This window comes from Cetorhinus maximus, chromosome 3 (genome assembly GCF_964194155.1).
Source record: "Cetorhinus maximus chromosome 3, sCetMax3.hap1.1, whole genome shotgun sequence".
NCBI lineage: Eukaryota > Metazoa > Chordata > Chondrichthyes > Lamniformes > Cetorhinidae > Cetorhinus > Cetorhinus maximus.
This window is the reverse complement of record NC_135881.1, coordinates 62,986,586-63,007,332: the sequence shown is the minus strand read 5'-3', so window position 1 is coordinate 63,007,332 and position 20,747 is coordinate 62,986,586. Positions and strand designations below refer to the sequence as shown.

Below are 20,747 nucleotides of genomic sequence, written 5' to 3'. Positions count from 1 at the left end.
CAAACCCTTCGAGGTGGATCATGTTGAAGACGTTTAAGTGAAAGCGTCACTTGGGAGAAAATTCCAAGGCGAGTTCTTTAAGAGTGGAGATTGGAAGCCCTCATGTGAAAGACAGAGTTCAGTGTGGCCGTTGGCTCACTGTGTGACAAGCGTATGCGGGGAGTTGATGAGAAATTCATAGCATCTGCTTTGGGTGGCATCTGTCACTTGGTTTCACAGTGTGGTGTGTTTGACCACTATTGGTTTACATGGACTGTGTATTTACTGTGAACATTAGAGTATAAGATATATTTTGTAACTTGTGTTATCCTTACTATATCTATATATAACTGTAAAGGTATAGTTGTGGGTGAAGCAGTAGTGTAATATAGTTCATCTTTTCTTGTTTAATAAATGTTTTATTCTCTTGTTCAAAGTTCATCAGCAGACTCCGTGACTCTGTTCAGTAGCCACTCTCCACGTTTTTAAACAAAAATAAAAGTTAGGGTCTATCAAGCCAGGTTCCAACTTGAGATCTGACTTGCCCAGTAGTAACATCAGCTGGGATCATAACACTGTCTTGTTTATATTCTAGAAATTCACTGCCTTTACTACTTGAGCTGTTCTGCTTATTCCAGTTTCTCTGAAATAAATTCTCCCCTTTGTCGTGTAATTATAGTAATTCATGAAGGGATTGGGATCTGATGGCAATTACCTACAAAGTTTTTTTTACACTGTGCGATCCACATTAAAAAAAGCCAATGGTTCCAGTAGGTTTATACTTCACAAGCTTACAAATCCTAGTTTAATGAAAGTAACTTACTTGACCAGCCACTGCAGCAAAGTATCCATAGAGTGGGTCCTGCTGTTGGCCTTGGAACGCTCCATAACCTCCAGCTCCAGGAGCCCCTGGATACCCTTGACCACCAGCCCCGGGATATCCTGCACCACCTGGAGCTCCCGGTGCACCACCATACTGAGAAAATTGCTAAAGAGATCAAAATAAACAAAATTATATAAGCCACAACACATCAGCTAACATTATGTCAAAAGAATTTAACTGCAAAATTAAGCATGATTCATAAATGTAGCATTTTTATGTGAGGATTTTAAGTGTCAGTGTTTCCCTGTACTTAGTTGCAGCAAAGTCTAATGTATTATTTCCAATTTTAGGAACAATGACAAACAAAACCAACTCTCCTGTTCTCATCAACTTGTAAGTTCAAGACCTCGAGTCCAGTCCCTGCGGAGGCCAGAGAATGTTGCCACTTATCCACTCCCCAAATCAGGCCATTGGGTGGGAACACAAACTATATCATTTGTTAAAGAGATTTTATGACATTACAAAAATATGGAGCACAAAAAAACCTCAGATTTTCTTAGTTGTGAGGGAAAAGGTGTCAAAATCTCACCGTGCTGCATGTTTCTACTGACTGTGGCACAATCAAGAGGATTTAATAAGGCTGCACCTCACACAGTTAATCAAATTTGGCACAAAAAACATGCCACATTTTTTTCTGGCTAGGCGTAAACCAATGGTTATAATTTAACCTCGCTTTTTGTCAACTCAGATTCTCCTTTATGAAATTGGAATTTGCAAATCACTTCTTAGATTTTGTTTTGCAAAGTTTAGTAAAAAGGCACTTTATTTTTGTCCTTTTCTCTCAAAGTCTCCTCATGCGCCTCACCATCCCTGGCAACAGGTCTAACATTACATCTGGTCCTTGGACTCCCAAAAAATGGGTTAAGTGGTTAAGCACCTCTCAGTCTGTGGTCTGTTCACCATATGTTGTGCAACACAACAGCTTACAGCTCCCACCCTTTTGTTAAATAGATACGCACACTTGTGGAACTCACATACTGTAGTTTGTGACGTGGCTGCATTAACCCTTTCCATATCAAGAGCCTGTGAAAATCTACTGTTAATTCTTCGCAATGTGATTGACTGTTCACTCACATTTTCAGCTAGAATTTGTGAGAAGCATCATCGGCAGTTAATTGGATGCCTCCCTGATCAGTGGGCACTGCTCAAATCCTTTTTCTCTGACTACCCCAACCTCTAAGTTCTAATTCCATTTGTTTATTTTCAGCATATTTGGGCCAGAAACTCCTTAATTTTTCATGTCATTTCTCCTCGAAGGGAATACATGTTTGAATCCCAGTGAGGTTAGATTTTCCTAATTCCAGAATTCTACTGGTCCACTTTAATAAATAGGCCCCATTTTTTGAGTGCAGCCACAGACATGTTAGAGGAGAAATCATGGAAAACGTTTACCTGCTGAGAGATCAATGCAGAAATGTGTTGTCCACTGGCAGAAATTGAAAGAAATAACTGGTGTGGCCTGAATATCTTCTAGAAAACACATATTACTGGTAGCTCAAGTCTAACCAACAACTGTCACCGCTTCCCTTTGGTAGCTACTTTTAATCCCCAATCAAATCTTTTGCCTTATTTCTTCTGCGCTCATGTGGAATTCCTCTTTTCCCTTACAATTTTCAGACACTTTAAAAAGAAACATATATAGCAACTCCTAAGCATTACGTCCTGATTTACCGTCTCCTTTTACTAATTTCCTTCTTGGTGCTGGCCTGCGCCACGGCTCATACTCCCTCACATTGGCTCAAGAATAAAACAAAAACACCAAATGCTTCACCCTCCACCTTCCGATCTCATCTTATCCCTGCAGAAATGATTTTTACGTGGGTGCCCTTCATCTTCAGTGACCTATACTTGGCATGTTATGTAGGAGATTTTGTTTTCAAACAGCGAGTTATGATCTAGAATGCACTGCCTGAGAAGATTTGATAGCAATATTCAAAAGGAGATTAGATAAATACTTGAAGGGGAAAATTTTGCTCTATTGGGAGTGGGACTAACTAGATGGCTCTTTCAAAGGTTCGGCATTGGTACATGGGCCAAATGGCCTCCTTTGTGCTGTAAGATTCTGTGCATATATTGATTTATGTTAGACAGGATTCCATAGCTAATGGCAGCCCCTACTACATTGCTCAAGTGGCTACTCTGCATGTCTAAGTCCAGATGATGACAATAGTATCAGGCTATTTGGTGCTGGCTACTGTAGCCATGCCCGATCTCACCATTACCAGATGTAGGGCATTGAAATGTTGGAGCCAACCGTAGACTCTAGAGCATCCAGGGCCATAAGACTTACAATAGCAAACTTTATAGGACATCTGTAAGAAATGGTATTTTTTAGAATTGGATAGAATTCTCATTGAACCAGCTGGTACAGCATCTAATTCTCTAAGAAAATATATAAACAATTCTAAAGAGTCAGGGACCAAGACAAGATAGACATAAAGGTCACAAAGATTGTGCTCCCTGCATCGAGGTCTCTAGACTCTACAAACATTCCTGAACTGATAGCAGAAAGCCTGCTGGCGCCCTGTGTACTGCAGTGACCTCAAGCCAAGGTGACAAACAGCAGGCGAAGTGACCGCTCTGACATCTTGGATACCTGTCCTGTATCCATTGGTTTGAAGGGTCTGAAACAGGTGATTGATACTGGGTAAGTTACCAGCCGCTAGAAATAAAGTATATTAACAAGTGCTCGTCAAGGGACATTCTCATCAGGTGGCGGTATTCGTCAGGCAGCTGCCTTCTTCAGTTGGAAGATGGGCCACGGAAGATGGAGGAAGACTGAGGGAAGAGTTCCCTAAAACTTTGACTAGGCTGCAGAATGCTGCTATTACAAGCTACTGAGATCAACGCATTCTGTGCCAACCGTCCGTTTGTCCTCGAGATCAGTGAACACTCTCACCTATCACAGGTCATATACTTAGATAAAAGCAAAAAACTGCGGATGCTGGAAATCCAAAACAAAAACAAAAATACCTGGAAAAACTTAGCAGGTCTGGCAGCATCTGCGGAGAGGAACACAGTTAACGTTTCGAGTCCGAATGACCCTTCAACAGAACTAAGTAAAAATAGAAGAGAGATGAAATATAAGCTGGTTTAAGAGGGGGTGGGACAAGTAGAACTGGATAGAGGGCCAGTGATTCAACACCTCTTTGTCCTTTTGTCTGCGACATCTTTTGGTTATCTCTACCTATCACTGGCCCTCTATCCAGCTCTACTTGTCCCACCCCCCCTTAAACCAGCTAATATTTCACCTCTCTTCTATTTTTACTTTGTTCTGTTGAAGGGTCATTCGGACTGTTAACTGTGCTCCTCTCCGCAGATGCTGCCAGACCTGCTGAGTTTTTCCAGGTATCTTTGTTTTTGTACAGGTCATATACTTTTTTTTGTCTAATTAATTAATGCATCATATCCAAACTGTTGATTCTTAATAATCTATCTTAAAATTACTTACGAATAGTTGACTAACAAACTTAGGAATCTGTGGCTCCCCTGAATCTAAAATCTTACACATCTGCCTTTCTGAGCCAGAGCGCTAGAACTAAGCTGGTTTCAACAATGCAATTTTGATGCTAGTGTGAAAGGTAATGCTGGTGGTGCAGATAAACAAGGGCATCAACAGGAAGTAGTTTCGCTTCATTTTTGCTTTGTGACTACAATAATGTATCTGCTTCTGCTGTGAAAGCAAGCTTAACCAGTTTTAAAGCTTAACTGTACAACAAGTTACTTTACACAGTATCCACTAACTGAAAAAGACCTGACTGCCACCATTTTAACTGATTATGATTGTACAGTCAGCTAGTCACTCCGAGTTCTGTTCATGAGTGAAGCTCATGTTTGCATCACTACAGGCAGTTCTGCACCTATAGGCATAGTAAATAATGACAGCTTAAATAAAAGGGGATATCCTACAGGACTGATTGGATGATCTAATGTCCAGACTAAAAGCAATTCCCTTTCATAAGCTAACTGATTGACAAATTTCACGTCTAAAATATGTTTTATTTTATATAAATATATAAAAATATAAAATATGCTCTATGTTTCATCTTATTCTTCCTTTATAGCTTTTAGGTCAGTAAGCATGTACTGGCTTATTTGTGAATTAAAATGCATGTGCATCATTTAAATAGTGTTTAAATTGCATTTTGTTATAGGTACCCTTTGACCCCCCATTGTTAATCAAGAATTTATCTACTTCTGCCTTAAAAGTATTCAATGACGCTGCCTCCACCGCTCTCCAGGGAAGAGAGTTCAAAAGGGTGGAATCGTCCCAGATTTGCACTAAGTGCAGTAGCGAGAGGGAAACAGGGTGTTTTACCCGCCGGCCGCAATGGTAGCTTTTTACGCCATATTGTCTGCTTCCAGCCTCATTAATTATGCAGCCACAGAAAAGACACTGTCTCACTGGCGGGTGGCCTCTGAATGGCCCATCACGCTGTTATCACACCATATCCTCACGTTGGGTGCCATAACTAAACTGCCAGGCATACAGTTCTCAATGCTTGTAGCCCAGGACTGCTCCAGTGAAGGCATGGCCCTGAAAGCCAAAAAGAGTTCCATGACCCGTCACTGGAATGCCACTTGGAGGCCCGCATGGATGTCCTCCACCCCCGTTCTGGCTGCAGGAAGTCCAGCAATCTCACCACTCCGGATTGGGAGGCAGGGGCAGTGGTGGTCAGTGCCAACACTACACAGAAGAGGTTGGCCAGCCAGTGCACAAAGAGCATGAATGATCTCATCCGTGCCTCCAGGGTAAGGCAACCATCTCATCACTCTGAACTCACAGTCAAGTCCATCACACATTCACTGGTACCTCACTCACTGCCAGCTCAAAGGACATCACCACTCACTCTCTCACACAAACCCTCACATCTCCATCTGGCCTCATCTCCTCTGCAGACTGCCTCCTCAGCCCTCAACATCTTGAGGCCACTTGCACAGATCAACATGTGCCCCCACACATACCCTGGGATTCCCCCCTTCCTCAGTACAGCCCTCACCCTGCAGCCTGTTCCCTTGCCTGAGGCCTCTTCTCCCCCTTCCCCAAACAAGCCCTAGGCCTGTAGATGTTGAAAAGCCGTCCCCGCCTTACAGCTGATCTGGTAGGTAGAGACCTGCCCGTGAGCCACCCTAAAAGTGATGTGGTGCTGCCTGCGAAGCCTGGCGCTGATGACCATGAGTGCTGCCCAAAGCAAGGTCGGCAAAGAAACCGCGAAGTCCCGAGCGAAGTGCAGCTCACCAGATGCATGTCGCTCATGTACAGTTGTGAAACACTTCGGTGTGTTTGCCCGGATGATCAAGGGTGGGGGGTTGATTCCGGTGGGCAGGGATTATAATTATATGCAGATGTATTACAATGAGGTTCCCGATGTCTGGTGGTGGGAAACGTGGCCCATCATTGATGGGTGGAGTGGACGATTGCCTTCCCACCATATTGTCCGCTCATGCCCACCATAACGCCTGACACCAGAGGGGATGGAAAATTCTGGCCACAGACTCACAGCCCTCAGAGAAAAAAATTCTCCTCTTCTCCTTCTTCCATGGGTGACCCCTTATTTTAATACTGTCTCTCCTTGTCCTAGTCTCTCCCTCAAGGAGAGACATCCTTTCAGCACCAACCCTGTCAAGTCTCCTCAGGATCTAATATGTTTCAATAAGATCACCTCTCATTCTTCTAAATTCCAATGGATACAGGCCCAGCCTGTCCAACCTTTCTTCATAAGATAACCCTCCCATCCCAGCTGTCAATCGAGTGAACCTTCTCTGAACTGCCTCTAACTAACTGGCCAGTAGTTTCCTGCTTTCTGTCTCCTTCCTTTCTTGAATAGAGAAGTCACATTTGCTATTTTCAGAATAATTGACAGAATAGGTCAGAGATCCAGAGCTGTCAATCAAGCAATGTTTTCCCTGGGGTATAGCAGTTACAGCACTCTATTGGGCTCTCAGCCAAGAATGCTGTTCTGATGAAGAGTCACATGGACTCGAAACGTTAACCGTGTTCCTCTCCGTAGATGCTGTCAGACCTGCTGAGTTTTTCCAGCTATTTTTGTTTTTGTTTCAGATTTCCAGCATCCGCAGTATTTTGCTTTTATCTTAATGCATAATGGAGCTTGGCTGAGAGACAAGGCATCCATTAGGGTTTTGAAACAGCTGCACCCCAGGGAAAACATTTCTTGATTGACAGCTCTGGCTCGCTGATTGATTCTGTCAATTGCACAATGTTTATTTACACAAGATAGAGGTTTCACGTGCTTGCAGTTTCTGCCATTGATAGTTTAAAGGATCTGCATGATTGACACTTCTATTGGGCTGTAGTGAAAGGAGCTTATTAAGAAAGTGTAAAATTATGAATGAATGAATTTTTAAAAGCATTTTAAACACATCCTATTGTCACTAAACGGTTCATTGGTTCTATACAGAGTGTACTGTGAGTGAATATGCACGGAAGTGCCGTAGCTTGGCATGGAGGGTATAAGAGGACACGGGGGTGAGTGGGGGGGCATGAGGTGACATGGATAGGGCATGAAGAGTGGGGGGGGGGGGGCGGTGAAGGGGTGAGGGCTAGAGGGCCTGTTTTTATTATAACTGGGGCAAATTCCCAGATCACCAAGGCAGGCAGGCCCGTGGCTGCCTCCGAACTCTTTCTGGAGATGGTGGGCCCGACTTCTGTTAGCATCCATACCCCCCATCCCCACAACTAAAATCCGGTCTTTACTAGAACTCCCTCGCTGCCCCCCGCCAAGGCAAACTTGCCGTTCCGGGAAATGTCCTAACTCCCGCTACCCACCTCAAAGATGATAAGCCAGGCCAATATTTCCAATTACAACATTCAAATTTAAAATGTAACAAAAACGCAGAACCCCTAGTTACTAATAAACCTTGAATTCTAACATTTGCATTTCTAGCTGCTGTTAGGTTGTTGTACATTTATGAAGAACATAAGAAATAGGAGCTGGAGTAGGCCATTTGGCTCTTCAAGCCTGTTTCACCATTTAATAAGATAATAGCTGTTCTTCCATATCATTTCCACTTTCCCACACTATCCTTATATCCCTTAATTCCCCGAGACACAATTCCTGGCAATCTGGATTACAAGAAGTCCTACTTCATTTGGTATTCAAATTGCTTTTCTCCCCTTTAAAGTGGATAAAAATTTTACCCAATTTAAAATTCAGCTTTTTCCTACAAAAGTCACAATTTCAAAATAAAGTGATTCCGACTTTTCACTTTGTACATTCCTGTCTAGCCCATTTTTACGCACATATCAATATACTGTATAAATGATGTAAACTCCACATCTGCTTAAAATTATTGGGTTTGTGTTTTTGAAATTTCTCAAACATATTTAAAATGGAGGATGCCACCCATAAACACTTCTTATAAAATCAAAATTCAAGGTAAAGATATGCTCACAGCAACAATAGAAAAAATTGAATCTACCTCGTGGACTAACTAATCGCTCATGGTACAGCAATATGCAAATCTATATATTAACATGGAAAATATGTAAATATTTAGCTACCATAAGTTGCTATTGTGAGTTTTTTAGACCAAGGATATGGTTATCAAGATGAAGGGTAAACACTCTTGCAATACAAGTATGTATTTGTACATACAAACTGTGAGGCACCATTCAGCTTTTTGCTCCAAATAAAGAAAGAACCTCAGCTGCTTCATAGCATTCCTCACATGCAGCAGCATGGAGGACTTGGCTATGGGCCCAGGTATAGATAAATGATGTGTCATTTCCCTTCAAGGAGGGAGACTTAATCATGTGTGCCACCTGAATAGCCAACTACCCTATACAGATGTAGCACTACAGCAAGCACCAACTCAGCTAGGATAATGCATCTGTGCAAGTAACCTTAGGAAAAACATTTTTTTTTCAGCTGATAAGCCCTGAAATCTGTATTTAGAGCCACAAAACACTGAAGGAGAAACGTGTTCAAATGTTAAAATCCTTTGTTTTATAAGGTTAACACTGGGGCAAAATAGTATTGTCCAAGCAATCATTAATTGTGATGTCTATGAATCTCCTAAACTTTTTGGATCAATATTTGCATGTAGATGCAACTTGCACATTGTAGGACATTTTTCTCCAATGTTAGTGTTCAAAACAAAAGATTTTCTGGTCCTCTAGCAGTAGATGTTCCTGATAGAAGAACTTAAGTGAAACATAAAAAAACATTTTACAGATTTTGTTTTGTTTGGGAATTTTCTTTTCATTATTATACATATCCAGGTGCTAGGGGGTAGCATTAAGCATTCAGAGCACAGCACAGCCAGATGCAGAATAAAGCTCCACTTACAACAGGCCTCAACCTCCCGACCTCAAAATCACCTCCTTCTGCATCAGTTACATTTCTCACATCAGCCACCCTGCGGCCTTGTGTAGTGAGAATGTCAAATTAATGCCAAATTCATGCCAATATTCTGCTGTAAGCCCTTGCCAGTAAGAAAGGGGTTGAAACTGTTTAAACTCCTCTCACGTAAGATCCCTTCATTCCATTAGTCTAGACTTGATTTCAACCAAGGTGTCTATGATGAAAGACCAGTTTCAAACCCCTGCACCATCCAACATACCCCCACCAGCGAATTTGGCTTTAAAAAAAATTCCAATCCTCCTTGTTAACACAGTTGGTAAATATGCTGCTTAGGGTGGTTCTAAGTCATGCAAAAGAAAAAGATCCCTGCTTTAACCTGTGCTGCTGGTCAATGACAGTGGTGGCAGCACTATAATTGTTCTTACTAAGTAGGTAAGGAGGGAAATATCCTGGTTGCTATTAGGTAGCCAGTACTGCAATGTTCTTGTCTATTACCACACTGGCACAATAATGAGCTGTGCGGTACCAGATCCATTGTCAAGTAACCAAGACTGCCTGTCCAGGCTCACACATGGAAAATGGTCAATCACATGAGGTAGTAAAATACCGCAGCCTTTCCTTACCTGGTCTGGCCTACACGTGACTCCAGACCCACAGCAATAAGATTTGATTCTTAATTGCCCTCTGCAATGGCCTACCAAGTCACTCAGTTCAAGGACAGTTAGGGATGGGCAACAAATGCTGGCCTTGCCAGCGATGCCCAAGCCCCATGAAAGAATAAAAAAATAAGAGTTATCTCAAGGGCTGGAAACTTGGAGCATGATTAATTGGAAAATTAATTCTCAATGCTATTGTGATCAAACTAATCTCAGTCTGTTCTTTAACTAATTCAAACTATTATTCCAGTGCAGCTACAATACCCGACAATGTAGAAAATTGCCCAGGTATGTTCTATCCACAAAAAGCAGGGCAAATCCAATCCAGTCAGTTACCACCCAATCAGTCTAATCTCAATCATCAGCAAAGTGATGATAGCAGTGTCAACGAATCCTTTCAAGTGAAACTTATTCAGTAATAACCTCCTCACTGATTCTCAGCTTGGGTGCCGCCAAAGACACACAGCTCCAGATCTCATTGCAGCCCTGATCCAAACTTGGACAAAACAACTGGTTTCAGAGGTGAGGTGAGAGTGTTCTTGACATCAAGGCAGCATTTTACTGTGTGTGGCATTAAGAACCATTAATAAAATTGAAGTCAAAGGAAACTATAGAGAAAACTCTCCGCTGGATGGAGTTATACCTACACAAAAGAAGATGGTGTCGGAAGCCAATTATCTTAGTCCCAAGATATCACTGCAGGAGTTCCCTAGGATAGTGTCTTAGGCCCAAACATCTTCAGCTGCTTCTATTACCTTCTCTCCATCATAAGGACATAACTGGGATGTTCACTGCTGATTGCAGTGTTCAGTAACATTTGTGACTCCTCAGATACTGAAGTAGTCCATGCCTGCATGCAGGAAGGGCTGGACAACTTTCAAGCAAGGGCTGATAACTGGCAAGTAACATTCATGCTATACAAGTGCCCGCAGTGACCATCCCCAACAATAGAGAATCTAGCCATCTCCCTTCGATGCTCAATGGCATTACCATCGCTGAATAGCCCACTATCAACATCCTCGGGGTTACTATTGACCAGAAACTAAACTGGACCAGCCACACAAATTCTGAGAAAACAATAGCAGGTCAGAGGCTGGGAATTCCACAGGCAAGTAACCACCCCCTGACTTCCCAAAGCCTGTCCAGCATCTACAATGCACTAGTCAGGAGTGCGATGGAATACTCTCCACTTGCCTGGGAGACTGTAGCTCATACAACTCTCAGGAAGCTTGATACCATCCAGGGCAAAGCAGCCCACTTGACTGGCACCCCATCCACCAGCTTAAACATTCACTCCCTCCATCATTGACGCACTGCAGCAGCAGTGGGCATCATAGGCAAAGTGCACTGCAGCAACTCACTAGCCTCCTTTGACAGCACCTTCCAAACCCTCAACGTTTACCATCTAGAAGGAGAAAGACAAGAGATGCATGGGAATACTACTAACTGTAAGCTCCTCTCCAAGCAACACCATCCTGACTTGGAACTAGATTGCCGTTCCTTCACTGTCACTGGGTCAAAATCCTGGAACTCCCTTCCTAGCAGCACTGCGAGTGTATCTCCACCACATGGACTGCAGCGGTTCAAGGCAACAGTTCACCACAACCTTCTCAAGAGAAATTAGGGATGACAACAAATGCTGCCTTTGCCAGAGGTGCTTACATCCCATGACCAAATCAAAAATTAGTCAGTTTTTCAAATTTGTTCACATACTAACCTGCACCACAACCCAATTCAGCCTGTAGAAGTGCATTTTTCAGATGATTGGTACAGGTTATTGTTTCTTGTCAGGACTTTACACCTCAACAATACCAACTTCCTTACACACCTAAGCTTGATGGAGATGCAAAGCAGTTTGGAGATTTCCCCACCGCCTTATATGGGCAGGCATGATGGAATGTGAGCGCAAAAAAAAAAGTCAAGTCATGTAAATCAGGAGAACATGGTCTCTGTCTGTTTCCTGTCATTTGCATTCCTTGGTTGCTAATGCCATGGAGTCCAGAGGCTGAGTCCATGCCAAACAAAGAGGGGCCCATGTAAACAACCTCCCCCTTATTTCCTTGGGTCTTTTACATCAAAATTGTGCCCCAAGGCTAGCTTCACTCTGTAATAGCTGGGGAAGACTTGCTCCAGAATATTCAGAGATGCGCCCCATTTGGAGGGAGGCAGAAAGCATTGGTTCCACTATGGATGTTGTATAAAAGAGGTATTTGACAAATTTACATAAATATGTAGGCTTGCTCTATGGAGTTTGACATTTTATTGGATACATTTGGGGTAATTTTAAGCTAACCTGCCTGTCGAGACACTGATGGGAACGGACGCAATGCTGGTTTCACATCCCACCTGATAATGACTCTTCATTGAAATCAAGGGCCAGGTGTAGAATCACCAAGTCCTGTAGATTTCTCGCCCAGCAAGTTAGATTAAAATTATCATTGAACCCACAGCTAGCCTTTGATCTGTGAGCTTTTTAAGTAGAGCCAGAGTTGGCATCGGGCTGATGGAATCCTATTGTAAATATGGGAAACTAAATAATATGAAAGATTATTCAATCCGGGTATTTCAGAAATATTACAATATAGTGACAAATTAAAATATAACACTTTTCCATTATTTTTAAATTAAAATATTATACTTGGACAACTATGCTGATTTATATTAGAACACTTGTGGAGCAGATGCAACTTTACATAAAAATCAAGTGTTCATGTGTATAAGGGTGTAACTGTTTGCTGAAGTCACTAACTACCATTTTCTATTTGAAAACCATACTTTTACAGCTTTTATGTTTCGATTTGTATTTAGGCTTTCATTATTACACACCAAATGTAAATATAGAAGGTTCACAGTATTTTTAAACATAATTATGAATTAGAGATTTGAAACAGATGTGGACTCTTCCAAAAATAAGGCTGTATACTGGTTCAGCCTCAAGGACTGTCAAAACATACATGCATATTGCAAAATATTAAACTTGGTTTTTAAAATAGTGTGTGCGGACATCAACATTGTGAAAGAACAAATTTATCATCCTGGGTACAGGGTTGCCAAACCTCCAGGATTGTCTTCAGCAATTAAAGACATCGATGTGAGCAACTCAGGAGAAAAATTATAAGAACATTAAGAAGAATCTCACCCACATTTTTCAAAGACATTTGTCTCGTGATAAAAGTGTTGAGGAACGCAGGAACGCAGGAGGAATAAGGCTATTTGACTGGCCGGGGGTAATAGGCCATGCGATGAAACCTCCAGCCATACGTCCAATTAAAGTTGGCTTTTTCCGGCACCCAGTGCCACAACCAATGTTTCCAGATTAGGTGTTGTGCTCTCTTCTACCCCAATATCAGAACACCAGGTAATGCATTGTTTCGTTTTCCACGGCAGCCATTCAATGGCTTTCACAAGTAAAATTTTAATTTAGTTTAAAATTTTGCACAACCTGGTGCTCAAAACTTACTTTCCTTTGGGCAGAAGTTGACGAATATTTTATGCCAGAACCCTTAAAACTGACAGAGAAGACTTACAGCCAGTCAGTACTACATTGAAACCTAGCTTCCTGAGATGAAAGAGCAGCTTCTAACCCATGTAACTGCCTAACCTGAACTGTTTGATTAATCATTTAGTTCCTTTCTTCACGATGAAAAGCACACACTTCCCCTTATCTAGTAATCTTTCGCAGAATGTGGGTATCACTGGTAAGGCCAACATTTGTTGCCCATCCCTAATTGCCTAGGACTGAGTGGACATTTCAGAGGGCAGTTAAGAGTCAACCACATTGCTGTGGTCTGGATTCACATATCAGCCAGACCAGGTAAGGATGGCAATTTTTTCTTCTCTAAAGAGCATTAGTGAACCAGATGGGTTTTTACAATAATCATTGATAATTTTGTAAGGTTGGAATCCCCTCCAACTGGGAAATTTATGGAACATAATTTCAAACCCACAGACATGTTTTGACGTCATGATTGGAACTATAAATTACAAAAGCCAAGCTGCAGCGCTGGGCAGCAAGAGGTTAATTCAAACATTTAGGGCAGAATTTTACATTCAGTGTGTGGGCGTGCGCCCGACACGCCGGAACATAAAAAGACACGTGATGACGTCGGGCGTGTGTCCCAATGTCATCATGAACTCGCGCGATATTTCGTTCAACTTGCGCGCACTGGAGTCGGCTGCGTGCCCGCCGATAATTGAAAGGCCTATTAAGGACCTAATTAACCTGAATTTTATGCTGCCCATCCAACCTTATGGTTGGCGGGCAGGCAAAAAGGCCAAGCGGCCTTAATGTTTTTTTAGGAAACCTCATCCATGAGCAGGATGAGGTTTTCCTAAAGCTACTACAAATTAAATAAACACTTTCCTTTGAAATTAAAAACATGTCCCATCTCATGTGACACAGTCACATGAGGGGACATGTTTCTTTGAATTTTTATTGTATTTAATAATTTTTTTAACAAGTGCTTCAATCTCCCTGAGGCAGCTCCGTGCTTCAGGGAGATTGAAGCGCTCTTTCAATCGCATGCGCGAACTGCGCGCCAGGCCCACTCTCCCTCCTCCCCTCGCCTGCACAGGTAGCGCTACTGCTAGTGATCCACACAGGGTGGGCCTTAATTGGCCCGCCCGTGTGAAATCGCGGTGCGGAGCCGATCGCGGGCGGTGGTCGGCTCCGCGACTGCCCACTCCCGCCTAGCCCGCCCGACGAATGGAAAATCCTGGCCTTAGTAAAAACACAGTACTCATCAAAAGGGTTTGGACATTGACTAATGTAATCAAGAAGTCTGATTACCCAATAAAATGGCACAAAGGACACATCATCAGTACAATACACTCAAGGAATTATGCAACTAAGGTCTGCACCACTGACAATAGTACTGGAATAGAGCCATTCAAATTCTCATTAACTTTGGAGCCAGGTGTCGTTATTGTGCTGACACTGCGCTACCTCAAACAACAGGAGAATTGCTCATACAATGAGAACTGATAATATTCGTCTGGATACAACTTCCATGGAAAAACCAGCATTGTTTCAACCAGCAGCAACTGATGACATTTGTCTGGACTTTGCGTGGAATCAACTAAATGGGCATTGGAACAACAGGAAATATGTTTTGACATGTCTGAGTTGAACTATTATAAAAGAAGAGCAGATCTGAGTATCTGGGATGCAATTGAAAGGAGGGTCAGGGCTGGTCAACTTGATTCAGGCCTACATACAATCCCCAACATGGCTGGCCTGTCTGGTGTTGAAAGTGTTTCCAGCCATATCGTGGTGATATTGGGCTAAAGGTTTTGGGCTGCAGTCTGAAGAAAGGTCAGGCTTGGTCACCTTGACTCAGGCCTACTGTCAACACCGGACAGACCAGCCGTGTTGGGGATTGTAAGTTTCAGCCAAATCGTAGTGATGGTTTTGTGAAGGTTTGGCGTGAAAACCTGTTTTTTTTTTGCCGGTACCTTGTAACTTGTTTCAGCAATATCTTGGTGATATTGGTCTGAGGGTTTTTTCTTAAGGTTTCAGGACAAGATGTGATGTTTTGCCTGTGTTTTTGTAAGTTTAAACCAAGTCCCACTTCTGGTTCCCTGCCTTTCCTATCTAAACTAAAATGCCAGTAGTCCACAAATGGCCTCGGCATTCCTAGATTGTAGAGCATGGAGGAGCAGCCAGGTTCTTCATTCCTGATCGTTATTCAGAATCCCCTGCTGGATGTGCACATTTGGTCATCAGATGGGGGACAGCATAAGACTCAGCTGTGTGTCATGCCCAGTACAGACATGTCATATTATGAACTTTCAGTCCATACTTTTAAAAATTGGACACAAACACGCTGTTAAGATGGCTACTGCAAATCATGTGTCTTTTGGCATTGGACTACAGACAGTATCGAGTCTCTGGCAAACACCGAATTAAAAATTGACATGGGGAGGGTACCTCACAGCTATTTGTAGAATTCACACTTCTCATTTTTTAAGGATGGGCTAACACCTAAAGCTATAGAGTTTCCAGACTGCCTGTCTCCGTGTTTCATACTGAACAAAAAGGAAGATCAAAACTCAATGGCCATTCTCAACTTCCCACTGTATCATGATAACCTCCCCCATCCAAACTAGACTGGGTAGGTCTCAGAAGTGTTAAGCAGTCATGTGATCGAAACTAGTTTCAGAGACTGTATCTCTATTATTGCAGGAACTAGCAGATCCATGAGACCTATCAGTCATCAGCCAGTTTGAGAACCAGTTTCTGAAACCAGCTGCAAGCAGCCGAAGTAGTTAAAATGTCCCTGTTTCAAAATTCACCTGAGAACCAAACTCCTGTATATTTGACAAGAAACCTCGCAACCTGCTGTGAACCCTTCATTTTACAAGGCCCCAACTTTAACTTTAAATCATTGAATCCATTCAAGAAACCACAGGCCTGTCACATGGGAATCCTGAAATAACCACTTTTATTTTAAACTCACAAAAGTTTGTTGCTGAATTATATAATTGGAATACACACTCCAAGGGTAAGTTAGAGAAGACGAGCTTCTTTCCATACAAATCATACTGACTACGGGCATAAGAGAGCAGATAAATTCTGTCCGTGACATGTGACTTTCTCATTTCTCAGTAGCCTACCAATGCTTACACAAGAATCAACGTGAATTAAGATGACGCATTGGAGGATATCTGATGCCTATGGAACTTAATTTCAGTAACGAAATGCTGCCTTCACAATAGTAGAGAATTGTAGAAAGACAAATGAAGATTAACTGATTAATTTTCAATACAGCTTTAGCCCAGAGCTTCTCCACTGATTATACAAGCTACATATCTCACCAGTCATTCAAGTCAGGAAGGCAATAATTGGTCTAAGTGTCACTAAACAACTGATTAATTTATACATTCTTGTGATGGTTTGATTCCTGCAATTGTGTTAGAGGAGTGTTTTATACCCAGTACTGCTGGGAAACATTTATTGCTGGTCATAAGATGAGTATCACAATTGGGCTCAGTTTATTCAATCCACGATGGCAGATTAATAGGGCCACCCATTTTTTTCTCTGGAAAACAGCACTATTCTACATTGAGTTTAATGAGTTAAATTGTTCCTGCCTTTTTCATGTACATCAGTAAACAAATTTTAACAAAGGAAAACTGCCAAACAGATAGAAACAAAATCCTCCATATTGCGCATGCACACCTAGGTTCTCAAAAAGTATATGGATTACAGAGTACACAGTACTTAGCATCATCTGTCACCAGCAAGCTAGCATCTGTTCAAACTTGGATCAGCATCTAACCAATCGTTGAGGTCAGTTTAACTTGATGCTACTTCTAACTCAGTATTCATGATTGTGCTAGATTATAGTGTGCAGCTGAAATCAGACTGCAGCTTTTTTCAGAATTAGTCTGACTGCAATATAATGGTATGTCCAGCAGATATTGCAAAGTTCACTAGAGTTACTCATCAGATTTCAAGATTACAAGCATGAACTTGTCCATCTCTAGTTACTACAAAAAATGTTTCCCTTCCTTTTGAACATTTCTTTTATCATAACTCTCAGCTTTGAGAAGCTAAACGAAAAGTGAAATAAAGAAAATAAACAAAAAACATTACAAATCAGAGGTCAACATTTCAGGGGGCAACAGAAGCAAAGAAAATCTTTCAATTACATTTAATCATGACTGACAGGCCAAAGAGGAACCCAGAAATCAAAAAGCTACAGACGCTACAGACAACAGCAAGGCTTTTTGTCCCTATAGAACAGTAGGAAAGCAATCAGAACACGCTAAAAGATGATAATGTGCTGAAACCAAGCATGAACATTCTTCCATCTATTCATTAGGGAAAACAGAAATAGGCCTTTTGCATTCAAAGGAGAATGAACAATTTTGACGTCAATGAGGTACAGTTGCTCGGCATGGTAAAAAAGCTTAAAGAAATCTTCAGAAATGGATGATATTTATCCTAAGGAACAGAGAGGGAGAGAGAGAGGGGAATTAGGTCTGTGGGATTCTGTTGATCACCATAAACACTGGGGAGATCACCCTAATTTAACAAGTTAATGTGGTGTCCAACTTAAAATGGATGACAAAAAGCACTCAAGAAATTGCAAATTCATTAATTTTGCATTGCCATGAATGGAATCAGTAGGCAGTATACTTCAAGATTTTCTCTATAATAGCCTAGTAAATAGCATTACTAGGTGAGGACGCTGCCAATTCCTTTACTCTTTCAATGGATGGCATCTTAAGGGGACCATGGGAAGCATTGTTAACTGTAAGCTTACACTTCTAAAAAACGGCTTTGACAAAGTTCCGCAGCAAAGGTGTGATAACCTGCAGTTAGACTGCAGAACTACACTGCAGGTCACAGATCAACTTGCAAGATAGCAAGTGCTATAGGAGAGTTGAATTCAGCACACTACTGACAGTGAGTGAAAGAAGCCCATCTTCAAAACCACAAGATTGAAATTTAAGACTGATATGCTGAGTTTTTTTTTAAAAGAAACACATACAGAACAGGCCTCCAGTTGGGATAAGTCAAGTCCCTGGATTTATTTTAGCAATTGTGTAATGCGATGGGGGAGTAGACATTTGCTAGACAGAAAGGCCAGGTAGTCTTTCTCTGCTCGACTGACCCAACTACCCATCCACTCACCCACGCTCATTTGTCAAAAGACTCGAGACCTTTAAAAACTTACCTGAATACAGCAGCTACTGTCAGTAAAAGGGGGCATGTCCTCTTCTTCCCCCTGACTCTTCTATGCACACTGATTAAGCTGTAATGCCTGGGCTGCCCATTTCTACTTCAGCTGGGATTGGAAGATCCAGGAAGAAATGGACAGTATTGTTGGTTTGGAAAATGCTCTGCAGGCAGCAGCAATACACCTAGCATTGCCACTGACTGGAATATCTAGGCCATTCAGTACAAAAGCAGGGAAGTTACACTAAATCCCTATAAAGTCTGGTTAGGCCACAACTTGAGTATGGCATCCAGTTCTGGACACCACACTTCAGAAAGGATGTGAGGGTTCTTGAGGGGCAGAGATTTACCAGAATGATTCCAGTGGTGAGCGATTTTAACTACAAGGTTAGGTTGAAAAAGCTGGGGTTGTTCTCCTTGGAGCAAAAGAGATTGCGGGGAGATTTGATAGGGGTGTATGAGATTATGACAGCTTTAGGTAAGGTGGGCAAAAATAGCTGTTCACATTGGGTGATGGTGCAAGGACGAGGGAACACAGATTTAAGGTCTTAGGCAAGGAGGATGTGAAGAACTTTTTTTTATGCAGCGAGTGGTAACAACCTGAAACTCGCTGCCTTATGAGGATGGCCAGAAGTAGAGATCAATGATTTCAAAATGAAATTGTATGAGTACTTGAGAGAAATAAACTTTCAGGGCTACAAGGATAGAGCAGGCGAGTGGGATGGGCTGGATTGCTCTCCAGAGAGCCAGAATGGACGAAATGGACATAATGACCTCTTCTGTGCAGTTATGACCCTCATGTCTATGACTCCAGATCTTGGTATATGAGTCAAGGTTAAGTCCAGAAGGCACAATACAATAGAATGCTGGTTGTGCCATAAAGCAGTGAGTTCTACGGGTGAAATCTCAATGGGGGGAAGCTAGGCCAAGCTGGAAATAACAGTGGAAGCGGCCCCATTGCTTCACACACCAGCAATACACACATGAACCAGTCTTGCACACACATGCAGCAGTCACTCTCACACACATTCACAAACACCCAAGCTCCAGTCACACACACATACCAGTCACACCCACACACCAGTCACAGTTAGGCCAAATTGCCAGAAGCATTTGAAAGATGCTCTGCCCCTGGCCAGCTGCACACTAACTGACTATCTGGGGAGGTATCCAACGTGGTTAACTTATGTATAAAATCGTTTAAGTGTGAACTTATACAGCGAGTAAAACCAAAAAAAAAAGAAAATATCGTTGCTTAATGCTCGCCACACAAACGGAAAAGAATCCAACTTCTGGTTGAAAGTCCAAGTGCCGACAGTCTCCTTTTACACAATTTACCCCCTTCAGTTGTAACAAGGTCCCTTCGGTGTATCGAACGAGCGCGATCTAGCTCCTGGTACCTAATACATACCGCTCCGTATCCAGGATAAGCCATTGTCTGAGTGAGTCAGTATCAGCCTCTGGATGCAGTTATAGCTCCACTTCCTCTTCCCCAACTGGCAACACACAAACCGCTTTCACTCTCCACAGGGGAGGACAACTCCTCCAATCAAACAGCGCACACATGCAGAAAAAAAATCTACCTCGTATTTTTGTAGCAATAGAGTTTAATTATTTTAATCCATATTTGGGAGTATAGTTACTTGATCTCGGCCTGTCCTATTTTTCTGTCTGTAGGTTTCCCTCTTCAGTCCCTCCCCACCATCTCCCACAATGGTATCTCCCACAATGTATCCGCTTGGGGTGCGGTTTCCATTGAAAAGCTGAAAGCTGCTGTCTGTCTTAGTTTAGGGACTGGGGGTAGGTTTCAAGGGTGTAGCCCTTGGACATGTTTGGTCTGAATTGTTGATTCTGTTGTATTCCTTTAGGCAGTTGCATAGAACAGACGAGGTTTTAATTAAAAAAAGAAAATGATGAAAACAGGAGGTCAGCCAGCTTCGTCGACAGAGACAGCGCAAATACATGTGTTGCAGCCCTTCCATCAGAATACCATCGACATCTGTTCTGAGGAAGGGCTAAATGCCGGAAGCGTTAACTTGTCTGTTGACTGAGTTGCTGAGCATTTCCAGCTGTTTTTCTCTTTTTTGGATTTTCACCATTCTAAGTTTTTGGCTTTTATATGAATTTTAATTAAACTAAGTATTTCCTAGGATCTGCAAAGGCTACAAGGCCTTAAGGAGCAGAAGTGGACCATTTGGCCCATTGAATCCACTCCTCCA

The 20,747-nt window shown here is 42.2% G+C and overlaps 1 protein-coding gene across 2 annotated transcripts in view; it reads right to left on the bottom strand.

The window, feature by feature from the left end:
* Positions 1-20,092, bottom strand: part of sri (sorcin) — a 45,172-nt gene extending 25,080 nt beyond the window's left edge. The window contains exons 1-3 of one of the 2 annotated variants that reach the window (XM_078538461.1): positions 19,940-20,008; positions 3,085-3,174; positions 803-967 (exon numbers count right to left, since the gene is read on the bottom strand). In XM_078538461.1, the coding sequence (XP_078394587.1) occupies positions 803-967; positions 3,085-3,174; positions 19,940-19,963 (279 nt within the window). In that variant the 5' untranslated portion in view covers positions 19,964-20,008. Of the gene's footprint in view, positions 1-802; positions 968-3,084; positions 3,175-19,939 lie in introns of both variants that reach the window. The other variant, XM_078538462.1, reaches the window with a different exon arrangement.
* Positions 20,093-20,747: the final 655 nt, after the last annotated feature.